At 46.9% G+C, this 20,643-nt stretch overlaps 1 protein-coding gene and 1 non-coding gene across 3 annotated transcripts in view; both read left to right on the forward strand.

Annotated features, from left to right (window-relative positions):
- Nucleotides 1-19,766, forward strand: part of ATP2A1 (ATPase sarcoplasmic/endoplasmic reticulum Ca2+ transporting 1) — a 49,925-nt gene extending 30,159 nt beyond the window's left edge. Inside the window, exons 13-23 of one of the 2 annotated variants that reach the window (XM_053262663.1) lie at nucleotides 812-937; nucleotides 3,879-4,097; nucleotides 4,652-4,987; nucleotides 6,535-6,755; nucleotides 7,026-7,228; nucleotides 9,396-9,481; nucleotides 9,845-9,978; nucleotides 12,358-12,475; nucleotides 13,659-13,776; nucleotides 14,718-14,761; nucleotides 19,145-19,766. In XM_053262663.1, the coding sequence (XP_053118638.1) occupies nucleotides 812-937; nucleotides 3,879-4,097; nucleotides 4,652-4,987; nucleotides 6,535-6,755; nucleotides 7,026-7,228; nucleotides 9,396-9,481; nucleotides 9,845-9,978; nucleotides 12,358-12,475; nucleotides 13,659-13,776; nucleotides 14,718-14,722 (1,566 nt within the window). In that variant the 3' untranslated portion in view covers nucleotides 14,723-14,761; nucleotides 19,145-19,766. The remainder of the gene's footprint in view (nucleotides 1-811; nucleotides 938-3,878; nucleotides 4,098-4,651; nucleotides 4,988-6,534; nucleotides 6,756-7,025; nucleotides 7,229-9,395; nucleotides 9,482-9,844; nucleotides 9,979-12,357; nucleotides 12,476-13,658; nucleotides 13,777-14,717; nucleotides 14,762-19,144) is intronic. The other variant, XM_053262661.1, reaches the window with a different exon arrangement.
- TRNAT-UGU (transfer RNA threonine (anticodon UGU)) lies at nucleotides 4,205-4,279 on the forward strand. The gene has a single exon. It is a non-coding gene; the product is annotated as a tRNA-Thr (tRNA).
- Nucleotides 19,767-20,643: the final 877 nt, after the last annotated feature.

Consider the following 20,643-nt stretch of genomic DNA (forward strand, 5'->3'; position numbering starts at 1 on the left):
ATTCTAACCAGGGGATTCCTGATTAGGAACACAGGAAGCTGCCATATACTGAGTCAGACCATTGGTCCATCTAGCTCAGTATTGTCTACCCAGACTGGCAGCGGCTTCTCCAAGGTTGCAGGCAGGAATCGCTCTTAGCCCTATCTTGGAGATGCCAGGAGGGAACTTGGAACCTAGATACTCTACCCAGAGTAGCTCCATCCCCTAAGGGGAATATCTTACAGTGCTCATACATGTAGTCTCCCATTCATATGCAACCAGGGTGGACCCTGCTTAGCTAAGGGGGTAAGTCATGCTTACTTCCACAAGACCAGCTCTCCTCCCATTCATAGCTCAGTTGCACCAGTTCACATACCCTTCATGCATACTTTAGCTACAAGTTTGCCACTTGTCTTCTGCTATCTCCCCTGTAAGATCCCACTCACCAGCATCCAAGTGCTGGTGTTTCCAGGAGTTTCCCCAAACAGCAGGCTTTAACGAGGGTTCATTGCGAGGCTTTACTGCGAGTTTGAAGTTGCCCCCCAAAACTGATGCAAAAAGTGGATTTTTTAAAAACCCCTGGATATAAATCTGGCTACACTCTAATGCACAATGAAAAACCTGAATTGTGTGTGAAGTTCTCCCCGATAGCTTCGGGGTAAATTTGGCTGATATGTGAATGCACCCCCCCGTTCCGGAGGAGATGCAAACTAAACGCCGGGTGTGAAAAACTTCCCTGTGTGCGTGTCTGCCTGCCTGCATGTCATGGTCCTCATGGCTAGGAATGCAGTGGGTCGTAACCCCCTTTTCTCCTCCCTCCTTCACACCCCAGGTGATCAAGCAGCTCATGAAGAAGGAATTCACTCTGGAGTTCTCCCGTGACAGGAAGTCCATGTCTGTCTACTGCTCCCCAGCAAAAGCTTCCCGGGCTGCTGTTGGCAACAAGATGTTTATTAAGGTCAGCAATGGTCCTTTTTTGACTATGTCCTGCCCTCCTAGCAACAATGGGAATTCTACACTCTATCTCAGCCCTCTACCTACATTTTTAGTTATTACATTTGTATCATACCCTTCCTCTAAGGAGCTCAGGGAAGCATGCATGATTCTACTCCCCCTCCCCCACCCCCACCCCGCTTTTCTGCCTCTCAACATCCCTGTGATTAGGCTCGGCTGATAGGGACTGGGCCTAGGCCATCCTGTGAGCCTGATGACTGAGCAGAGATTTGAACCCAGACCTCTCCCAGTTTAAGGCTGACACGAACCACAACGCTCTATCAGGTCTACATAAGGTTCTGCCTCTTGCTTCCACTCCCAGTTCACATGGACATCTTGCTTGTCTAGAGCTTTCAGTTTACAGCCAAAACAGGGGTCTTTCTACAGATTAATTTATTCCAGCTTCAACACAAATTCCAACAGAGCTTCAACATGACTTCTCAATACAGTGAGGGAAATAAGTATTTGATCCCCTGCTGATTTTGTCCGTTTGCCCTCTGACACAGAAATGACCAGGCTATAATTGGAATGGTAGGTTTATTGTAGCTGTGAGAGACAGAATAACAACAAACAAACCCTCAAAAGCCCAATGCCCAAAAGTCAGCGATGGATTTGCATTGTAGTGAGGGAAATAAGTATTCGATCCCCTATCAACCAGCAAGATTTCAGGCTCCCAGGTGTCTTTTCACTATATGCAGGTAACGAGCTGAGATGAGGAACACCCTCTGTAAGGGAGTGCTCCTAATCCCAGCTTGTTACAGTACCTGTATAAAAGACACCTGTCCATAGAAGCAAGCAATCACTCAGCTTCCAAACTCACCACCATGCCCAAGACCAAAGAGCTGTTGAAGGATGTCAGGGACAAGGTTGTAGACCTGCACACGGCTGGACTGGGCTACAAGACTATCGTCAAGCAGCTTGGTGAGAAGGTGACTACAGTTGGCACGATAACTCGCAAATGGAAGAAACACAAAATAACTGTCAATCTCCCTCGGTCTGGGGCTCCATGCAAGATCTCACCTCGTGGAGTTGCAATGATCATGAGAACGGTGACAAAGCAGCCCAGAACTACACGGGGGGAACTTGTAAATGATCTCAGGGCAGCTGGAACCATAGTCACCAAGAAAACAATTGGTAACACACTACACCGTGAAGGACTGAAATCTTGCAGTGCCCGCAAGGTCCCCCTGCTCAAGGCAGCACATGTACAGGCCCGTCTGCAGTTTGCCAATGCACATCTGAATGATCCAGAGGAGAACTGGACGAAAGTGTTGTGGTCAGATGAGACCAAAATCAAGCTCTTTGGCATCAACATAACTCGCCGTGTGTGGAGGAGGAGGAATGCTGCCCATGAGCCCAAGAACACCATCCCCACCGTCAAACATGGAGGTGGACACATTATGCTTTGGGGGTGTTTTTCTGCTAAGGGGACAGGACACCTTCACCGCATCGAAGGGACAATGGACGTGACCATGTACCGTCAGATCTTGGGTGAGCACCTCCTTCCCTCAGCCAGGGCATTGAGAATGGGTCGTGGATGGGTATTCCAGCATGACAATGACCCAAAACACACAGCCAAGGCAACAAAGGAGTGGCTCAAGAAGAAGCACATGAAGGTCCTGGAGTGGCCCAGCCAGTCTCCAGACCTTAATCCCATAGAAAATCTGTGGAGGGAGCTGAAGGTTCGGGTTGCCAAACATCAGCCTCGAAACCTTTCTGACTTGGAGAGGATCTGCAAAGAGGAGTGGGACAACATCCCTCCTGGGTTGTGTGCAAACCTGGTGGCCAACTACAAGAAACGTCTGACCTCTGTGACTGACAACAAGGGTTTTGCCACCAAGTACTAAGACATCTTTTGTGAAGGGATCGAATACTTATTTCCCTCACTACAATGCAAATCCATCACTGACTTTTGGGCACTGGGCTTTGAGGGTTTGTTTGTTGTTATTCTGTCTCTCACAGCTACAATAAACCTACCATTCCAATTATAGCCTGGTCATTTCTGTGTCAGAGGGCAAACGGACAAAATCAGCAGGGGATCAAATACTTATTTCCCTCACTGTATGCCATATAATTTCTCAGCGCCCTCTGCTGACAACCTGTGGGGAAAAACACATATTTTTCGAGCGAGAATAAAAATACATAGTATAGTACCGGGAAAGGCTAAGACACGGCTTTTTTCATGGATTGTCAGCAGATGACTGGCAGAGGGCACGAAGAAGTTGCACCATGTGTTTAAACGTCATGTAGATGCCTCATCAAATCTCCTATCGGCATGTGTGTTGAGGTTGGAATAAACTACAGTCTAAATCAGGGCTGCTCAACTTTGGCCCACCTGCAGATGTTGGCCTACAACTCCCATAATCCCTCGCTATTGGCGACTGTGGCTGGGGATTATGGGAGTTGTAGTCCAAAAACAGCTGGGGGGCCTAAGTTGAGCAAGCCTGGTCTAAATAGACCCAATATGTGAGAGGCCATCATCATGTAGGTGTCCTGCTCACATATAAAGCGGGGGAAGGCAAAAGTGTCTCACTTTAACAGTGAAAGGAGCATATAGGGGAGGGATGTGAAACCTCTCACACCTTCCCTACCCTAGGGTCAGAACACTTCTCCCTGAGGTCTACATCCCTGTATGCAGGGATGTGTTTTTTTATGGTAGCATCCTCAATCTTGTGAGCCCACAATTGCAGGCACAGGTTTACCACCTCAGAGAGAATTCGGTCTTAATTGCAATCAGGACCCTCTAAATAATCCCTCTTTCTTGCACTACACATCAAAACAGTTTCTAGAATGCCCAGCCTACATTTCTAGTACCTGGCCTAAAGGATGATACAGACTTGCTGTCGCCTTCAAAACCCCTTTCTCCTTATGCCTCAGTACCTTGTGTTCGTCTTCCTCATGCACAGGGTGCCCCAGAGGGCGTGATTGACCGTTGCAACTATGTTCGTGTGGGCACCACCCGCGTTCCCCTCACCCCCAATGTCAAGGACCACATCATGGGAGTCATCAAAGAGTATGGTACTGGACGGGACACCCTCCGTTGCTTGGCTCTGGCCACCCGTGACACGCCCCCCAAGAGAGAAGACATGATTCTTGAGGACTCCACCAAATTTGCTGAGTATGAGGTAAAGCTGAGGGCACATTGCCCTGGGAAGACACTATGGGGGAAATGGAGAGGGGTTCACCAGAGGTCCAAAACCAACAGTACTGGGGAAAGCTCTAGAGAGGGGATGGGACCATAGCTCAGTGGTAGAGCATCTGCTTTGTATGCAGAAGACCCCAGGTTCACTCCCTGGTGGCATCTCCAGGTAGGGCTGGGAAAGACTCCCACCTGAACCTGGCAGAGCTGCTGCCAGTCGGCGAAGACAATACTGAGCTAGATGGACTAATGGAAGTGGACATATGGCAGCTTCCAGTGTTCTTATGAGTTGAAAGCCATTTGAGAAGCAGATTCTCAAGCAAATTCTTCTCCTTGCAAAAATATGAATTGTCTTAATTCAAGTGCATGATGAAAGGTAGCCTAAAAATATAACACTAACACACACACACACACACACACACACACACACACACACACACACACACACACCCTCTAGGTGAGCAGATCCAGAGCTTTGGCAAATGGTCTAGTAAATCATTAAAATCTGCAAGTCTGTTCTGATGTGTCTCCTGTGCACAGGTGGACCTGACCTTCGTGGGCTGTGTGGGCATGTTGGACCCACCTCGCAAAGAGGTGAGTGGCTCCATCCAGCTGTGTCGTGAAGCTGGCATCCGTGTCATCATGATCACGGGTGACAACAAAGGTACAGCGATTGCCATCTGCCGCCGTATCGGCATCTTCAGCGAGACCGAGGAGGTGACTGGAAAGGCCTACACCGGCCGTGAGTTTGACGACCTGCCTTCAAGTGAGCAGCGGGAAGCCTGCAAGAGAGCTTGCTGCTTCGCTCGCGTTGAGCCAACACACAAGTCCAAGATTGTGGAGTTCTTGCAAGGTTTCGATGAGATCACAGCCATGGTGAGTGGATGGGTGGGGATGGCCGGGATGGGAGAATGGTTGGGAGGACAACAAATAGCTAGTGGCAACCCCATTCCCCACGGGAAGAGGGAAAAAGTGTATACATTGATTGTCACATGTGAATCTTGCACATGGGAGGAGAGCTGGTCTTGGGGTAGCAAGCATGAATTGTCCTCTTTGCTAAGCAGAGTCCACCCAGGTTTGCATTTGAATGGGAGACTACATGTGAGCAGTATAGGATATTGCCCTTAGGGGACAGGACCGCTCTGGGAAGAACACCTGTATGCTTGCATGGAGAAGATTCCTAGTTCCCTCCCTGGCATCTCCAGGAAAGGGCTGAGAGAGACTCCTGCCTTTATCTTTGGAGAAGCCACTGCCAGTCTGTGTAGACAATACTGAGCTAGGTGGAGCAATGGTCTGACTCTGTATAAGGCAACTTCCTATGTTCTTATGTGTCTTATTCTACTGAATGTACTTGTGCTGAGAAACAGACATGTGCTCAGTCTTTGAAAGTCCTCCCCCTACTTTTTATTTAACTTCAACTAAAAGTATATATATACAATGTAACATAATATAATTAAAAATAAGAAAAGGCAAAGATCAAACAATCTCAGCCATTAACATGATGCATAAGTATTATGCATTAACATAATGCATAAGTATTACTTTTATCATTAAAGAAAATCTAAGGATGATTTCTTCAAAGCACAAACAGTTCACAAGTTGGTCCAAATCTCTGAACTCTTTATCATTTTGCCAAAACAAAAAGCAGTTCAAATGTAGACAGGGAACACATATTTATAAGTCATCCAAAGTTGTAAATCTTTAAACACGCAGGCATACATGGGGATACATTATCCATCCTAGAGTCATGTACACACATGTGGGAATAGTGTCCTGTGTGAAGGCCTTTAAGTACTTCAACATCTAGAACACAAAAAGAGCCTCGCTAGATCAGACCAAAAGTCCATCTAGTCTAGCATCTTGTTTCCTTTGATGGACAACCAGATGGCCTCAAGAAGCCCATAAGCAAGGCCTGGAAGCAATAGCCCTTCCCTGCTGTTGCTCTGCCGCAACTGGTATTCAGTGGTATACTGCCTCTGAAAGTGGAGGTTTCCTTAAGCCATCATGACTAATTGCCAGCGATAAGCTTGTCCTTCATGAACCTTTCCAATCCCCACATCTTGTGGCAGTGAATTCAAGAAATGCTTTATGTATTGTGTGAATAATTGTTTTCTTTTGTCTGTCCTGAATTGCAAGATGGGATGGCCATTCATTTGTGCAAATATGCTTTACTTAAAAGAAGGGGATCTCAAACTTGGGTCCCCAGATGATGTTTAACTACAACTCCCATCATCCCCAACCACAGTGGCCCAAAGGCCATTGTGGCTGGGGATCATGGGAGTTGTTGTCCAACAACATCTGGGGACCCATGTTTGAGAACCCCTGAGTAAGGCTTAGGAGTTGTGGCTCCCCGATTCTCACTGTGCTCATTCATTCCCCTGTGCCTAGGCTTACCCTCTGCCTCCTTCTCTCTCTCCTTACAGACCGGTGATGGTGTGAATGATGCCCCAGCTCTGAAAAAGGCTGAGATCGGTATTGCCATGGGCTCTGGCACCGCTGTGGCCAAGACCGCCTCAGAAATGGTGCTGGCAGATGACAACTTCTCCACCATCGTGTCTGCCGTTGAGGAGGGTCGCGCCATCTACAACAACATGAAACAATTTATCCGCTACCTCATCTCCTCCAACGTGGGTGAGGTTGTCTGGTAAGAGACCTCCCTGCCTCTACTTGACTCCTCCTCCTTCCATCTCCTCTCCACTGTCCTGCTCTCATTTGGCAGGCCCTGGTGCTAAGTGAACTGCCCAGAGCTGTTGGATGGGGCAGTGTAGAAATGTAATAAATGTCTAAGTAAGTAGGCCTGGCAAAGGCTTTTGAGGGGCAGTTGTAGGAAGACCTGCCCCACTCCGGGATGTCATGCAGTTGCTTCAGAGGGACTTTGTCTCCTCACTCCTTCTTTCTTTTTTCTCCTCTGCAGTATCTTCCTCACAGCTGCTCTGGGTCTCCCTGAAGCTTTGATCCCTGTGCAGCTGCTGTGGGTGAACTTGGTGACTGATGGACTCCCAGCCACTGCCTTGGGCTTTAACCCCCCCGACTTGGACATCATGAACAAGCCCCCTCGCAGCCCCAAGGAGCCCCTGATCAGTGGCTGGCTCTTCTTCCGCTATCTGGCCATCGGAGGTAACAACTCCCCACCCTCCAGCAGCTCCTCCCTTAATCCCAGACTGTAGCCCTGTACAGACATTGTGCATTGTAACCCCTTTAGTCTGAAGGCTGATGCAAATTTTAATTAGTTTAATTAAACTAATGAATTTTTAGTCTTGAAAAACTAAAAATTAACAAATTGCCAGGACCAAATGGCATCCACCCAAGAGTTCTGAAGGAACTCAAATCTGAAATTGCTGATCTCCTAGCAGAAATATGTACATTGTCCCTACAATCAGGCTCTGTACCAGAGAACTGGGGAGTAGCTAATGTAACTCCAATTTTCAAAAAGGGATCCGGGGGGATCCGGGAAACTACAGGCCGGTTAGCTTAAGTTCTGTGCTGGGTAAATTGCTGGGTAGCATTCTTAAGGACAAAATTGTTAAACATATAAAAGAACAGGCCTTGCTGAAGGAGAACTAGCATGGCTTTTGCAAGGGCAAGTCTTGCCTCACTAAGTTTTTGGAGTTCTTTGAGAGTGTGGATAAAGGTGATCTGGTTGATATAGTATACTTGGACTTCCAAAAAGCTTTTGACAAAATTCCCCACCAAAGGCTCTTGAGTAAACTTAGCAGTCATGGGATAAGGGGACAGGTTCATGTGTGCATTGGTAACTGGTTGAAGGACAGGAAACTGAGGGTTGGAATAAATGGACAGTTTTCACAATGGAGGGAAGTAAGAAGTGGGGTCCCCCAGGGATCTGTACTGGTACCAGTGCTCTTAAACGTATTCATAAATGATCTAGAAGTTGGGTAAGCAGCCAAGTGGCCAATTTAATGTCATTTGTAGATGGCACTAAACTATTTAGGGTAGTGAAATCCGAGAGATTGTGAAGAGCTCCAAAAGGATCTCTCCAAACTGAGTGAGTGGGTAACAAAATGACAAAGCAGTTCAATGTAAGCAAGTGTAAAGAGATGCATATTGGGGCAAAAAACCCCAACTTAACATATATACACTGATGAGATCTGAGCTGTCAGTGACTGACCTTGAGAGAGATCTTGGCGTCATGGTGGACAGCTCTTTGAAAGTGTCAACTCAGTGAGTGGCAGCTGTGAAAAAGGCAAATTCCATGCTAGGGATCATTAGGAAGGGGTCTGAAAATAAAAATGCTAATATTATAATGCCCTTATAGAAATCTGTGGTGCGGCCAAAACTGGAGTACTGTGTGCATTTCTGGTCATCGTAGAAGGACATTGTAGAACTGGAAAAGGTGCAGAAGAGGGCAACTGAGGTGATCAGGGGCCTAGAGCACCTTCCTTATGAGGCAAGGCTACAGCATCTGGGGCTTCATAGTTTGGAAAATAGGCGACTAAGGGGAGACATGGTAGAGGTGTATAAAATTATGCATGGAGTAGAGAGAGTGGACAGAAAAAAATTTCTCCCTCTCTCACAACACTAGAACCAGGGGTCATCCTATGAAACTGAAGGCCAGGAAATTTAGGGCCAACAAAAAGAAGTACTTTTTCACACAGCGCATAATTAAACTATGGAATTCTCTGCCACGAGATTTGGTGATGGCCACTAGCTTCTATAGCTTTAAAAGAGGCTTAGAGAAATTCATGGAGGACAGGTTATCAATGGCCACTAGTCTGGTGGCTATAGGCCACCTCCCGCCAGAGGCAAGAGGCCTCTAAATACCAGTTGCAGGAGAGCAACAGCAAGAGAGAGGGCAGCCCTTGGGCCTGATCCAGCAGGGCTGTTCTTATGTTCTTAAGGCACAGGATACAGAAGCCTTACTGAAACTAAGTAGGGTTGAGCCTGGTTGGGACCTGGATGAGACACCACCTGGAAACCTCTGTGTATGCCAGCTTTCCATGATGGAAGACAGGTGGAATATAAATACTGGAGGACCTCGATATCTGCAGATCCACGTATATGCAGTTGGGTAATAGACACCTGACTTTGGCCTACATACTGTGTGAAACAGGATGCTGGACTAGATGGGCCTCCTTGGGCCTGATCCAGCAGGGCTGTTCTTATGTCCCAGGTCTACCCTGTATCCCCCCAAGGGCAGCTTCTTGCCATCTGCATTCCACCCACGGATCCAGCCCTCTCCATTCCAGTTCTCCTACAGGTTGCTTTTGGGGGCCCTTTGCCCCCCTTTTCCCATTCACATCAACATTTCCTTTTGTGCTGCCCACAGGATATGTTGGAGCCGCCACTGTTGGTGCCGCTGGTTGGTGGTTTCTGTACGCTGAGGATGGTCCTGGCGTGACCTACCACCAGTTGGTGAGTTTTGACCTCTATGCTGTGCTGGGGAGGAGGTGTGTGTGTGTGTGTGTGTGTGTGTGTGTGTGTGTGTGTGTGATCAGTAGCATTCTCTGGGGAGTGGCGGCTCAAACCTCTGTGTGCCCAAGGCAGAATGACAAGTGTCTGCTCTCCTTGTGTGCACCCTCTCCCCCCCCCATTTAGAAGAGCATCTTGCCACCTTCCTGTGCCCCAATAACGTGCTGTCTGAGGCAAACACCTCGCCTCACCTCATGGAAGGGCTGCCTCTGTATCAGAGGAGCCAATAATATTGCAGCCTAAGGTAGCTGTGCTGTGTATTAACCCTGCTTTCCTATCCTCTTTCTTTCTTTCTCTGCACCCCAGTCTCATTTCATGCAATGCACAGAAGACAACCCTGCCTTTGAAGGCCTGGAATGTGAAATTTTTGAGTCCCCCGTCCCAATGACCATGGCTTTGTCTGTCCTGGTCACCATTGAGATGTGCAATGCACTCAACAGGTAAGCGGGGGCATGAGAGTCAACTTCAGCAACATACACACACAGAGCTCAGGCTGGGAGGTTCTCCAACAGAATTCCTCACCATTCTTATCCGTGGCCACAACACTTTCTCTGATTCCTCAGGCTGCATGTACTCTGCTTAAAGTAAAAATCTCTTTGCCAAAATAATTTGAATTCCATGCCCCTCCAAATTGTTTTTTTCCCCTTCTGTGCCACCAGAGCCCCTTGTGGCGCAGTGGTAAAACTGCCGCCCTGTAACCAGAAGGTTACAAGTTCGATCCTGACCAGGGGCTCAAGGTTGACTCAGCCTTCCATCCTTCCGAGGTCGGTAAAATGAGTACCCATAATGTTGGTCGCAATATGCTAAATCATTGTAAACCGCTTAGAGAGCTTCAGCTATAGAGCAGTATATAAATGTAAGTGCTATTGCTATTGCTATTTGATTTTCACCCCGTTGATTGATTGATTGTTCGTTCACTTTTTATACCGCCTTTCATAACGCATCTCAAAGCTGTTTTCAAAAGTTAAAATACAATAAAATTCCATAGGTTACATTTAAAACCTTAAAATCAACTAAACTTTAAAACCATAAGTCAATTAAACCTTAAAAATAATTATACATTAAAACCATTTCCCAGCAGTGCCCTTAAAGTAGCTTACAAAACATAAACCATCATACAAAATATATAATTCAAGTTAAAATTTATTTGCTAAAAGGTATTGGTCATTGCCAACGTGGGAAGAAAAGATCATTTTGTACAGTTTGGGTGATCAGCTGCAACATACCAAAAGACAACTTCTCATAGATGATCCCTAGTGCAAGGTCTCATATTTTGCAAGTAAAAAATATACAAGATGTTGTCAATACAGTTCATAAAAATTGAGTGTTGTGATCTATCCAAAATATGAAGGGAAAACATCAGCAGATGTACTGTAGGATTCATAATTTATTTATTTATTTGTAGACAACCCCAAACTTCTGTCTCTGTGCGGTTTACAATAACATAAAACAGATTAAAAGGGAAACCACTTAAAACAATTTAAACCACAGTCCAGTTAAAAGTTTGGGTGAAAAAAACCCAAGTCTTTAGAGACTTTTAAAAAGTTGTCAGAGATGGTGTGGCTCTGATTTCAGCAGGGAGTTCATTCCAGGGTCTCGGGGCAGCAAGAGAGAAGGGCCATCCCTGAATAGCCACCAGTCAAGCTGGTGGCAACTGCAGATGAACCTCTCCGGGTGATCTCAATGGGCGGTGGGGCTCATGTTGAAGAAGACGTTCTCTTAAATACCCAGGCCCTAAGCTGTTCTTGTTTTGCAATTCTTGTTTTGCAGTGATGAGAACAGAGTTCTCAAGGCACTTAAGTGATCCTGCCACTGCTTCTCAGAAATCTTATTCAGTTGCCTCTCTGGCTTCTGAGATTTCTGCAGGCATTATCCATGTGCTTTCAGGCATATCTCTGCAACCACAAAGGCTTTTATAGAAAGAAAGAGTCTTGTAATAACTAAATTGGGTTATCAATGCACCCTTGACTATTTAAATGAAGACTGAGATTGTCAAGAAGCTGAATACTTATTTATTTATTTATATATTTATTCCATTTATTCCTGACTTTCCTCCATCATGGGATTCCCAGGCAGCCATCCATCCAGGCCTTGATCTGCTTAGCTTTCAACAAGCTGAGTGTATTATGTGCCATTAGATCATATGCCCTGGGCCCTAATACTACATTCTGCACCTAGCACCACATCCTGTGCGCTTTCCGCACTCTCACAGAATTGCTGTAAAGACCAAGTGCTGCTTATGATCTGTCGGGACTCTGGCTTTCCAAGCTGAGATTCCATTAATCTCCTACTACAGGGATGGGGCCATAGCTTAGTCTTGTAAACCACCCAGAGAACTCTCATTTTGGGCGGTTTAAAAATGTGATAAATAAACACATAACAAATAAAAATAATAGTGGCAGTGCGTCTGCTTTGCATGCAGAAGTCCCAGTTTCAATCCCTGGCATCTCTAGTAGGGTTGGGAAAGATTCCTGCCTGAAACCTTCGAGAGCTGCTGCCGGTCAGTGCAGACAATACTCAGCTAGATGGTCCACCAGCCAGACTTATTATATGCAGCTTCCTATGTCCCTAAGCAGCCACCTCTCAGATTATGGTATTTTATGTCTCACATTTATGTCTCACATTATGGTATTTTATGAATTATGGTATTTTATGTCTGGTATTATGTCTGAATTATGAGAATTATGTCTGGTATTTTAAAACGCTAGCCTTGATTTAGTACCCTTGCCCCACCACCCCCCGTGAGTACCATGGGACTGCTTCCCCTCTAAAAACACAAATGTTGGTGACCTTATCATCCGCTTCTCTGTCCCATACAGTCTGTCAGAGAACCAGTCCCTGATCCGGATGCCCCCTTGGGTGAATATCTGGCTCCTGGCATCCATCTGCCTCTCCATGTCCCTGCACTTTGTCATCCTCTACGTTGACCCCATGCCCGTAAGTGTTGCTCCGCTGTGGTTCCTGTCCGGCGATGGGGCAGGGGCCTTCAGGATCAGTTCACACATGCAAACATTTTCTTTGAACTTTCATCACCTGATTGCTCAGCTCTCAATGACTGACAGCTAAAATGTGTGAACAGAAGCCATTGAAAAGCATTTTGATACAAAAGTTTGGTCTGTATATAATCAGAATTGTGAATCTTCCACTCTGAAAATTCTGTGTCCTTGGGCAATCAAGAAACACTGAATTCTGAGACCTGCATACATTAGGCAGTTGAGAGTCTTTCATAGTTTATTCTGTTTTTGTTTATCAGTGGGAGGGGCAACAATATATCCAGTGCATGAAGCCTCACTCTAAAGCCGGGGGCGGAGCCACCATTGGGCGAACGGGTTCAAAGAATCTGGGCTGCCGCCAATCAGGGGCCACATCTTGTGGCCCTGACACTCCCCCCGCCGCGTATTGACGTCAGACACGGGGGGCATTATTTCGCTCCCAAACGGAGCCATGCAGCCCTATTTGGGAATGAAATTGGCCCACGCTGATTTGGTAGTGCGGGCCAGAGCGATTCTCCCTGCCTTTAAAGGCAGGGAGAGCTGCTCCTGGCCTCATTACCAACGTTGCGGGGCTGATCTCCCTCCCAAACGGGACCATGCGGCCCCATTTGGGAGGGAGACCGTGCCCCCCCATCTGATATCAGATGCGGGGTGTGGCTATCCACCCCCCTGCATCTGACGTCAGACGCGGCGGGGCAGGGGATTGTGGTGGCGGCCAGACACGGCCCGCTGCCAGCCTCGCTCCAAGCCTGTCTGAACCATTGGAAATCTTATGCAATCACCCTTCTGGCATCTGACATACCAGCAGGCATTGCTCACAGGTTTTCAAGCGTATCCTTATGGTCTTAAGGGCTAGAAACTTGCTTTTTTTGTTTTCCTTATTTAAAAATGAGGTCATCAGGAAGCTGAATTCTGCTTCGTTGTACATTCTAATTCCCACATAATCCTGTGTCTAATCTCAAATTCTATCTAACTATATTGAATCCCCCAAATTACTAAACGTTTTCTCCATTTGACCCTGGTTTTTTTCTTCTTTTGATGGAGATGGGGGGAGGCAGCAGCCCCTTTGCACCCAGAGCTGGATTTGTGGGGGGCAAACTGTGACCTCTTCTCTCTGCTCTTCCCAGATGATCTTCAAACTGACGCACTTGGATCTGCACCACTGGCTCATGGTGCTGAAGATATCCTTGCCGGTCATCTTTCTGGATGAGATTCTCAAATTTGTTGCCCGGAACTATCTAGAGCGTAAGCCACCACCTTAATTGCCTCCCCACTCCAAATCGGTCCCAATCCTCGACCCCTTCCAAGCCTTCTTCTCTTTCCCCTTCCACGGAATCGGGCTCACCAGTTGGGATTTGTTGGGAAAAACTTCACTCGGGATAAGAAGTTGGATGTCCCTTCCCTCTGACCTCTTCTCCCCTAATTCCTCCCTGTCATTCCTAATGACCTCCCCATCATCTCCATCCGCACCCATCTAAGGCAGCTCATGTTAGACAGAGGGCTGGGGAAATGCAAGGTACCTTATGATGCAGTCTCCTTCCAGGTGACTGCCTTCAGTGCTCTTCTCTCAGAACTGAAATGGCTTCTATGCTTTGCATGGAACTAAGTGCCTGAGAATCTGATGTTGGCCCATAAGAATGTGAAAGTATAAGAATAAGAAATTCTTATTCAACAGAGGCAACAATAAAGTCATACCTGAATGTAAGTGTAGGTGGCTGGTGAGGTACTGGGGTTCAGCGTTCCCTCTAACAGGGATTCCCAGATGTTGTTGACTACAACTCCCATAATTTGCAGCCAAAGTCCATTGCAGTTGGGGGTGCTGGGAGTTGTAGTGAACAATAACTGGAAATCCCTATTAGAGAGAACAGTGCTAGGGTTCTCTTACAAGCTCTGAGAACAGAGTGGGGTCTCCTGGGTCGAAGCAGGATAGGTAGCCACTGGGACTCTAGAGTTCCTCCTCAAACCTTGTAAGTGCAGTGAGTGAATGGGAAGGAGATAGGGGAACCTGAATTCTTGGGTCATCTTCCATATATCCAGTGCCCCTAAGTAGTTCCCTTGATGGGTTGCCTTCCATCCATCCATCCATCCATCCATCCATCCATCCATACTAATCCCTTCTCCCCTTCTTGCCAACCCCCTTCCCAATGTCTATTAACTGGTTTCTTTTATCCTTTCCCTTTCTGTAGCATAAACTCCTTCCCCCTCTATTCTCCTGTATCCTGCCTCCCAGGTATCTGACAGCCCTTGCCTGCATGCCTTGCTTGTTCTTCCGGCTGTCCCATCATATCTGTCTGTCCATCGATGTGGGAGAATCTGCGATAGCTGTGGGGGAGCTGGGGGGAGATGTCTCTTTTTTGCTTGAACAGTCATTGCTGCCACTGGGGCAGTTCAGGACACTGGGGCACAGAGGCTGGCTGTGGGCAAGAGAGAGAAAATCCTTCCCAGAAAGAGAACTGCTGCTTTATTTCTGGCGATTCCGAGAAAATGAAATGAACAATCTTTTTCATTCTTCAGTTACGCTGGAGCAATAATTTGTACTCGGGCAATATTTTCCATTGTGAAATATAAGTGATAATAATTGGTTGACAGAAATCTGGTCAGTGTAGGCCTAAAGTTGTAAAAATTCAAATTCCCGGTGCAATTCAAATTCGCAGTACAAGTACGGATTGCCACCTGGGCACTTTCCAGCCTAGCTGCTCAACAGCAGCAAAATGCAAGCAAAATGCAATGCAACAAAATGCAACAAAATGCAACAGCAGCAAAATGCAATGTTCAGGCAAGTCACACTCAAAATGTAAACAGCAGGGGGAGCAGTCTCGTGGAAACTAGCAACCCGAAAAAACAGCAGTCTTTTTTCACCGGATATACAACGTCCTAGCTCTGTATCGCAGTTAATAAATTTGAAACAAGGCCTTGGAAATGTGAACTGCACCCTGCTGTCCGGGTAGGGACTGTGATGTCACAACAAAGAAAGTGTGGAAGCACACTTCCGAGATCTGCCATGATTGCATTGCAGGGTCTAATCTGAAAAGCGCCCTGGCCAGCCTAGTTTGGCTTCCAAAAATGGCTCAGGGTGGTTTACACAGAGAAATAATAAATAAATAAATAAATAATATGGATCCCTGTCCCCAAATGGCTCACAATCTAAAAGAAACACACCAGCAACAGTCACTGGAGGTACTGTGCTGGGGGTGGAAAGGGCCAGTTACTCTCCCCCTGCTAAATAAAGAGAATCACCACGTTAAAAGGTGCCTCTTTGCCAAGTTAGCAGGGTATTAGCTAATATTCCAGTAGTTGTCAAACTTTCTTCCTTGAGGGAATCTGCACTGCATCAGCTTGTCTGTCAAGGAGCTGATGGTCTTCAAATATCAGGCTAGGGCCCACAAGCAGCTCACGGCATGCTCTCAGTCAGTTTCACTAATGGCCGCACATTTGTATGTGGTTTGTTTCTGTTTTAAAAAAATAAGTAAACAGATGAAAGACAGGAAGAAAGCAAGGGCACAAATGCCGACCACTTGCATACTACTAGTTTAATGGCTTTCCCCCACCCCCCAGCAATTCTATTTTAAGTGTAGTGCTCATTATTCGTAGCGAATGACTGTTCTACATGCACATGCGCTCTCCCTGCTTTCTCCCCCTCTCTCCCCATAGAACAGGAGTAGTTAGCCTTTGGCACTCCAGCTGTTGTGGAACTATTATTATTATTATTATTATTATTATTATTTCGATTTCTATACCGCCCTTCCAAAAATAGCTCAGGGCGGTTTACAAAGAGAAACAACAAATAAATAAGATGGCTCCCTGTCCCCAAAGGGCTCACATTCTAAAACAAAACATAAGATTGACACCAGCAACAGTCACTGGAAGTACTGTGCTGGGGGTGGATATGGCCAGTTACTCTCACCCTGCTAAATAAAGAGAATCACCACGGTAAAAGGTGCCTCTTTGCCCAGTTAGCATGGGTACAATCTCTTGTGGCCAGGGATGATGGAAGTTGTAGTTCCACAACAGCTGGAGTGCCAAAGGTTGCCTGCTGCAGCCATAGAGCTAAAAATTCCCAGGATTTCCTAGGGAGAAGGGTTTACTATAAAATCAATACTTTTGCAGTGTTGGTATGCAGAGAGAGAGAAGGAGAAAAACAGAGCTGGGTGGGGGCATATATACGAACATTAAAATGGGGTTCCATGTTGCAAGCTGGGGTTAAAGGTGGGTCTGAAAAGACTGCAGGTAAGACATACATTGAGTCCATGTGGGGCTCTGGTCAGGCTCCACCTTCACCCTCTTGAAATGCACTCAGCACTCCCCTATACACATTGTCGGGAGGTTCTGTGACAGAGGGCAAGCTGTCTTTCAAGAAAGCTTGTTGTCATTATTTAGCTCCCCATTGAGGAGGTCCTGAGAAACTTCCAAGGAATTCCAGGGTTCCCTGGAACATAGTTTGAAAACTGCTGAACCATTCCTCAGAGTCACTTTTTTAGGGTGTGTGTGTGTGGGGGGGGTAACCCCATGTACAACTATCCAACTTTAAATCTTTTTATCAACTGGGTTTTTTGAGCGTTGATTCCGCATTTTGAATTCACTTCTTGATTTCTACATTTGAACTCTAAAAAAATGCAAGCATCCTTGTGCCTGATCAAGGAGCCTGGTAGAATCTGATTCTCTTCTGCTCCCATTTGGCCTCACCATCACCATTTCTTTAGGTCCTTCCTACTTCATTTGTGTTTGAAACAAAGTCAGGCTTTATCTGGCTTTAACTCTGTGTGTCTGGGAAGGGGAGGATTTTCAGCCTTATTGGCTCACCAGTGTCTCTCTAGCTGTGCCCCAGCTGCCTTCACTGCCCATGGCCGGTTGCCTTGTTGCCATGCCTGGTCAGTCATATGAGCAATTGCTTGGCCCCACTTTTGAGGGGGGTGGGTAGGGTGAGGTGAGTTCAGGGCTTCCCCTTCCCTGGGCCTGCTGCTCTCGCTGTTGCCATTTTCTGTACTGAGGATAGCTGGGCAAAGGAGGTAACACTGTGGGGAAAGGCTGGTGTTTTCAGTGGGGCAAGCTTCTCTGTGTTGAGGGGTCTTCGCAGTGTGGCTGGTATGCATGGAACCAGGTGAGTGAATATCTTAAAGGTCTTATCCACTCCTCATTACCCCCGGCATTCCCTCAAAGACTACCAGTTGAACTATACTTCCTAGGAAGCTACTGAATCTGTAGGACTTCTGAGTAAACATATTTAGGGACAGATTTGTCACTGGGCCAGACTAGGTATTTATGAGGGTTTCCAGTTCTCTATTTCCTTCATAAAAATGAATGGACAGGCTCAGGATGGGGAAGCATTAGCAGGGCAGAACTGGCTGGCAGAAAGTGGGTGCCAACGTTTCCTGCACATGCAGTAATTTTTGATTTTTATTCCCACCCCATCTGGACACCAAGGATATGTGAGCCCAACGGGAGGAGAAAAATGGCCAGGGGGGATTTTCAGGGAGAAATCGGGGGGCACAAGGAAACATAAGAACAGCTGGATCAGGCCCAAGGCCTATCTAGCCCAGCTCCCTGTTTCACATAATGGCCCAACAATGCCTCTGGGAAGCCCACAGGCAAGAGGTGGGGCCATGCCCTCTCCCTTGCTGTTGTACCCTTGCAACTGGTATTTAGAGGCATCTTGCCTCTGAGGCTGGAGGTGGTCTATAGCCACCAGAGTAGTAGCTATTGACGTCCTCCTAATTGACGACCTGTCTAAGCCCCTTTTAAAGCCATCCAAGCTAGTGGCCATCACCACATCCCATGGCACAGAATCCCATTGATTAATGATGTGCTGTGTGAAAAGTACTTCCTTTCGTTGGTCCTAAATTTCCTAGCCTTCAGTTTCATGGGATTAAGCCTGCCTCTTTTCTGCCAGCTCAAGCCTGAAAGTGCCCTCTGCATTGCCTATTACGTCCCAGACCACAAGTTTGCTGAGATAACATCTCATTTGGCCCAATACCTACAGTCTTAAGTACATTTGGAAGTAAGTTCCATTGAACTCAGTGTGATTTTCATCCAGGTAATTGTGAATAAGATTGGGCCTCCATAATTCAAATCCTGAATGTCTTATAAGTTCCATAAGCTTCATCAGAAAATGGAAGGTTTCCACAAATTGAACACAAGGGTCCCCCCACCCCCCCCACCCCCCAGTAGCATTGTGCCTGACATAGCTATGTGTGCTGGGCAGAAATTCAGCAGGCGATACTTTTTCCCATATGGAGGTCAAGTGATGAAAGAAGCTTCAGGTGCTGAATTTCTGTCTATCATCCCTCTGTTAAGGACACAATAGCATTGTTGGGCAGCGGCGGAGGGCGGGGAGACTACTTAAGAGGAGGGACAGAGGCATTAAGCCAACTTGGTGAGAAAGGTGTACAGCTGTTCACTAAAGATCCTGCTGCCCTTTATGGCACCTGGCCAGGAAGATAAGCAAGAGGGGCCATTGTGGCGGCTCCATTATTCCCCATGGCAATATGCTGGTCCTATGGCTTGATCTTTGACAAGAGCCTGCTTTAGGCTGTCCAACTCACGGCAGTGTGCTATTTTGTGTTCTCTGCTTCTCTGACCCCTAACTCTTCTGCTTTCTCCTTTCCTTCCCCTTTAGAGCGGCTGTAGAAGAAAGGATGAGGAAGTGAACTTTTGAGTCACCATGGAAATAACCTCTTCATCCCCAATGGTGAAGATCTCCCCACTCCTCTCAGCTCCCCCACCACCCGCCATGTCTGCTGCTCCTTCCTTCCTCGGCTTCTGTAACCTTCCCTTATTTAATAGCCACTTCTTCCCCAACAAACCCTCTGTACCTCCTTTACTGGGGACTTACCAGTGTGGGCCATGACGCTGGCATCTGCCATGCCATGTTCCCTGCCAGCTGCTTCCCCCCCCCACCCAAACATCACTCGCTACTTGGCTTCTGTACATTTTGAGCCACCTGCCCACCCTTTCCCCTGTGCGCGCATGCGCGTGAGCGCGCACACACACACACACACACACACACACCACCCCCACTGCTTTCTGCATTAGTGCCCACACTAACTACGTTCGTTCCCCCTCTTCACACGACTAGAACCCACCTCAAGCCAGGGGTTGGATTTTTTAATGCACACATAAACAGAATGAAACATTTTGTTAGGGAAAAACAAACAAGTGAGACTCCTCAACTTGGAGGAAATGAAGAGATTCTTCTAGCTGCTTATTTATTGATATTAAAGGATAAACTCTTAACTGTATTGGAGGCCTCTGGCTTTTCCTTCATTACGTTCGTCAAATGGGGGTGGGCAAGGGAGCTGTTTTTAATCCGTGATCAGGTTGGCCAATCCCATGATGAGGTGCTTAGGGGACATCTGCATAATTTAACTTGGCCTCCAGTTTTTAGGATGCAGAGTTCAAAGGTTGACTTCCTTTGAAATCTTATATCTATATCCGAAAGAGCCGGAAATGTTACGATGTGTATGGATGCAAAACCGGAGAACCTGCAGGGTGCGAGGGAGGTACTGATAGACTCATGGGAACCTGAAGATAAATTAGTTTCACAAAAATCTGAAGGGAAAAAACTCAAGGGGGCAACCTCTCCCAAGCTGCCCCAGTGTGTAACTCAGTAGAGTGGAATGTCCACGGACTCAGAGGGAACTTGTTTTTGTTTTTTAACATTTTATATCCCGCTCTTCCTCCAAGGAGCCCAGAGTGGTGTACTACATACTTAAGTTTCTCCTCACAACAACCCTGTGAAGTAGGTTAGGCTGAGAGAGAAGTGACCGGCCCAGAGTCACCCAGCAAGTACCATGGATGAATGGGGATTTGAACTTGGCTCTCCGGTCCTAGTAGCACTCTAACCACTACACCATGCTGTCTGGTTGTGGACAAACAACCAGGTGGGCAGACCTAATGGAACCAAGTGGCAAGCGGGGTGTGTGTGTGTGTGTGTGTGTGTGTGTGTGTGTGTGTAAGGAGGGCTTGAACAAAACAAGCAGGGCATTTTTCAGTTTGAATACTCCCTCAAGACAGTCTCAACCCCTTCTGCTTTTGAGGGGGAAAGCTCTCTAAAACTTTCATTTTCTCAGCTTTGTGTTCCTGAGGAGAAAGCGGGTGGTTTGACACATTTAAGAT

The sequence above is a fragment of the Hemicordylus capensis genome, chromosome 6 (assembly GCF_027244095.1).
Source record: "Hemicordylus capensis ecotype Gifberg chromosome 6, rHemCap1.1.pri, whole genome shotgun sequence".
Lineage (NCBI taxonomy): Eukaryota > Metazoa > Chordata > Lepidosauria > Squamata > Cordylidae > Hemicordylus > Hemicordylus capensis.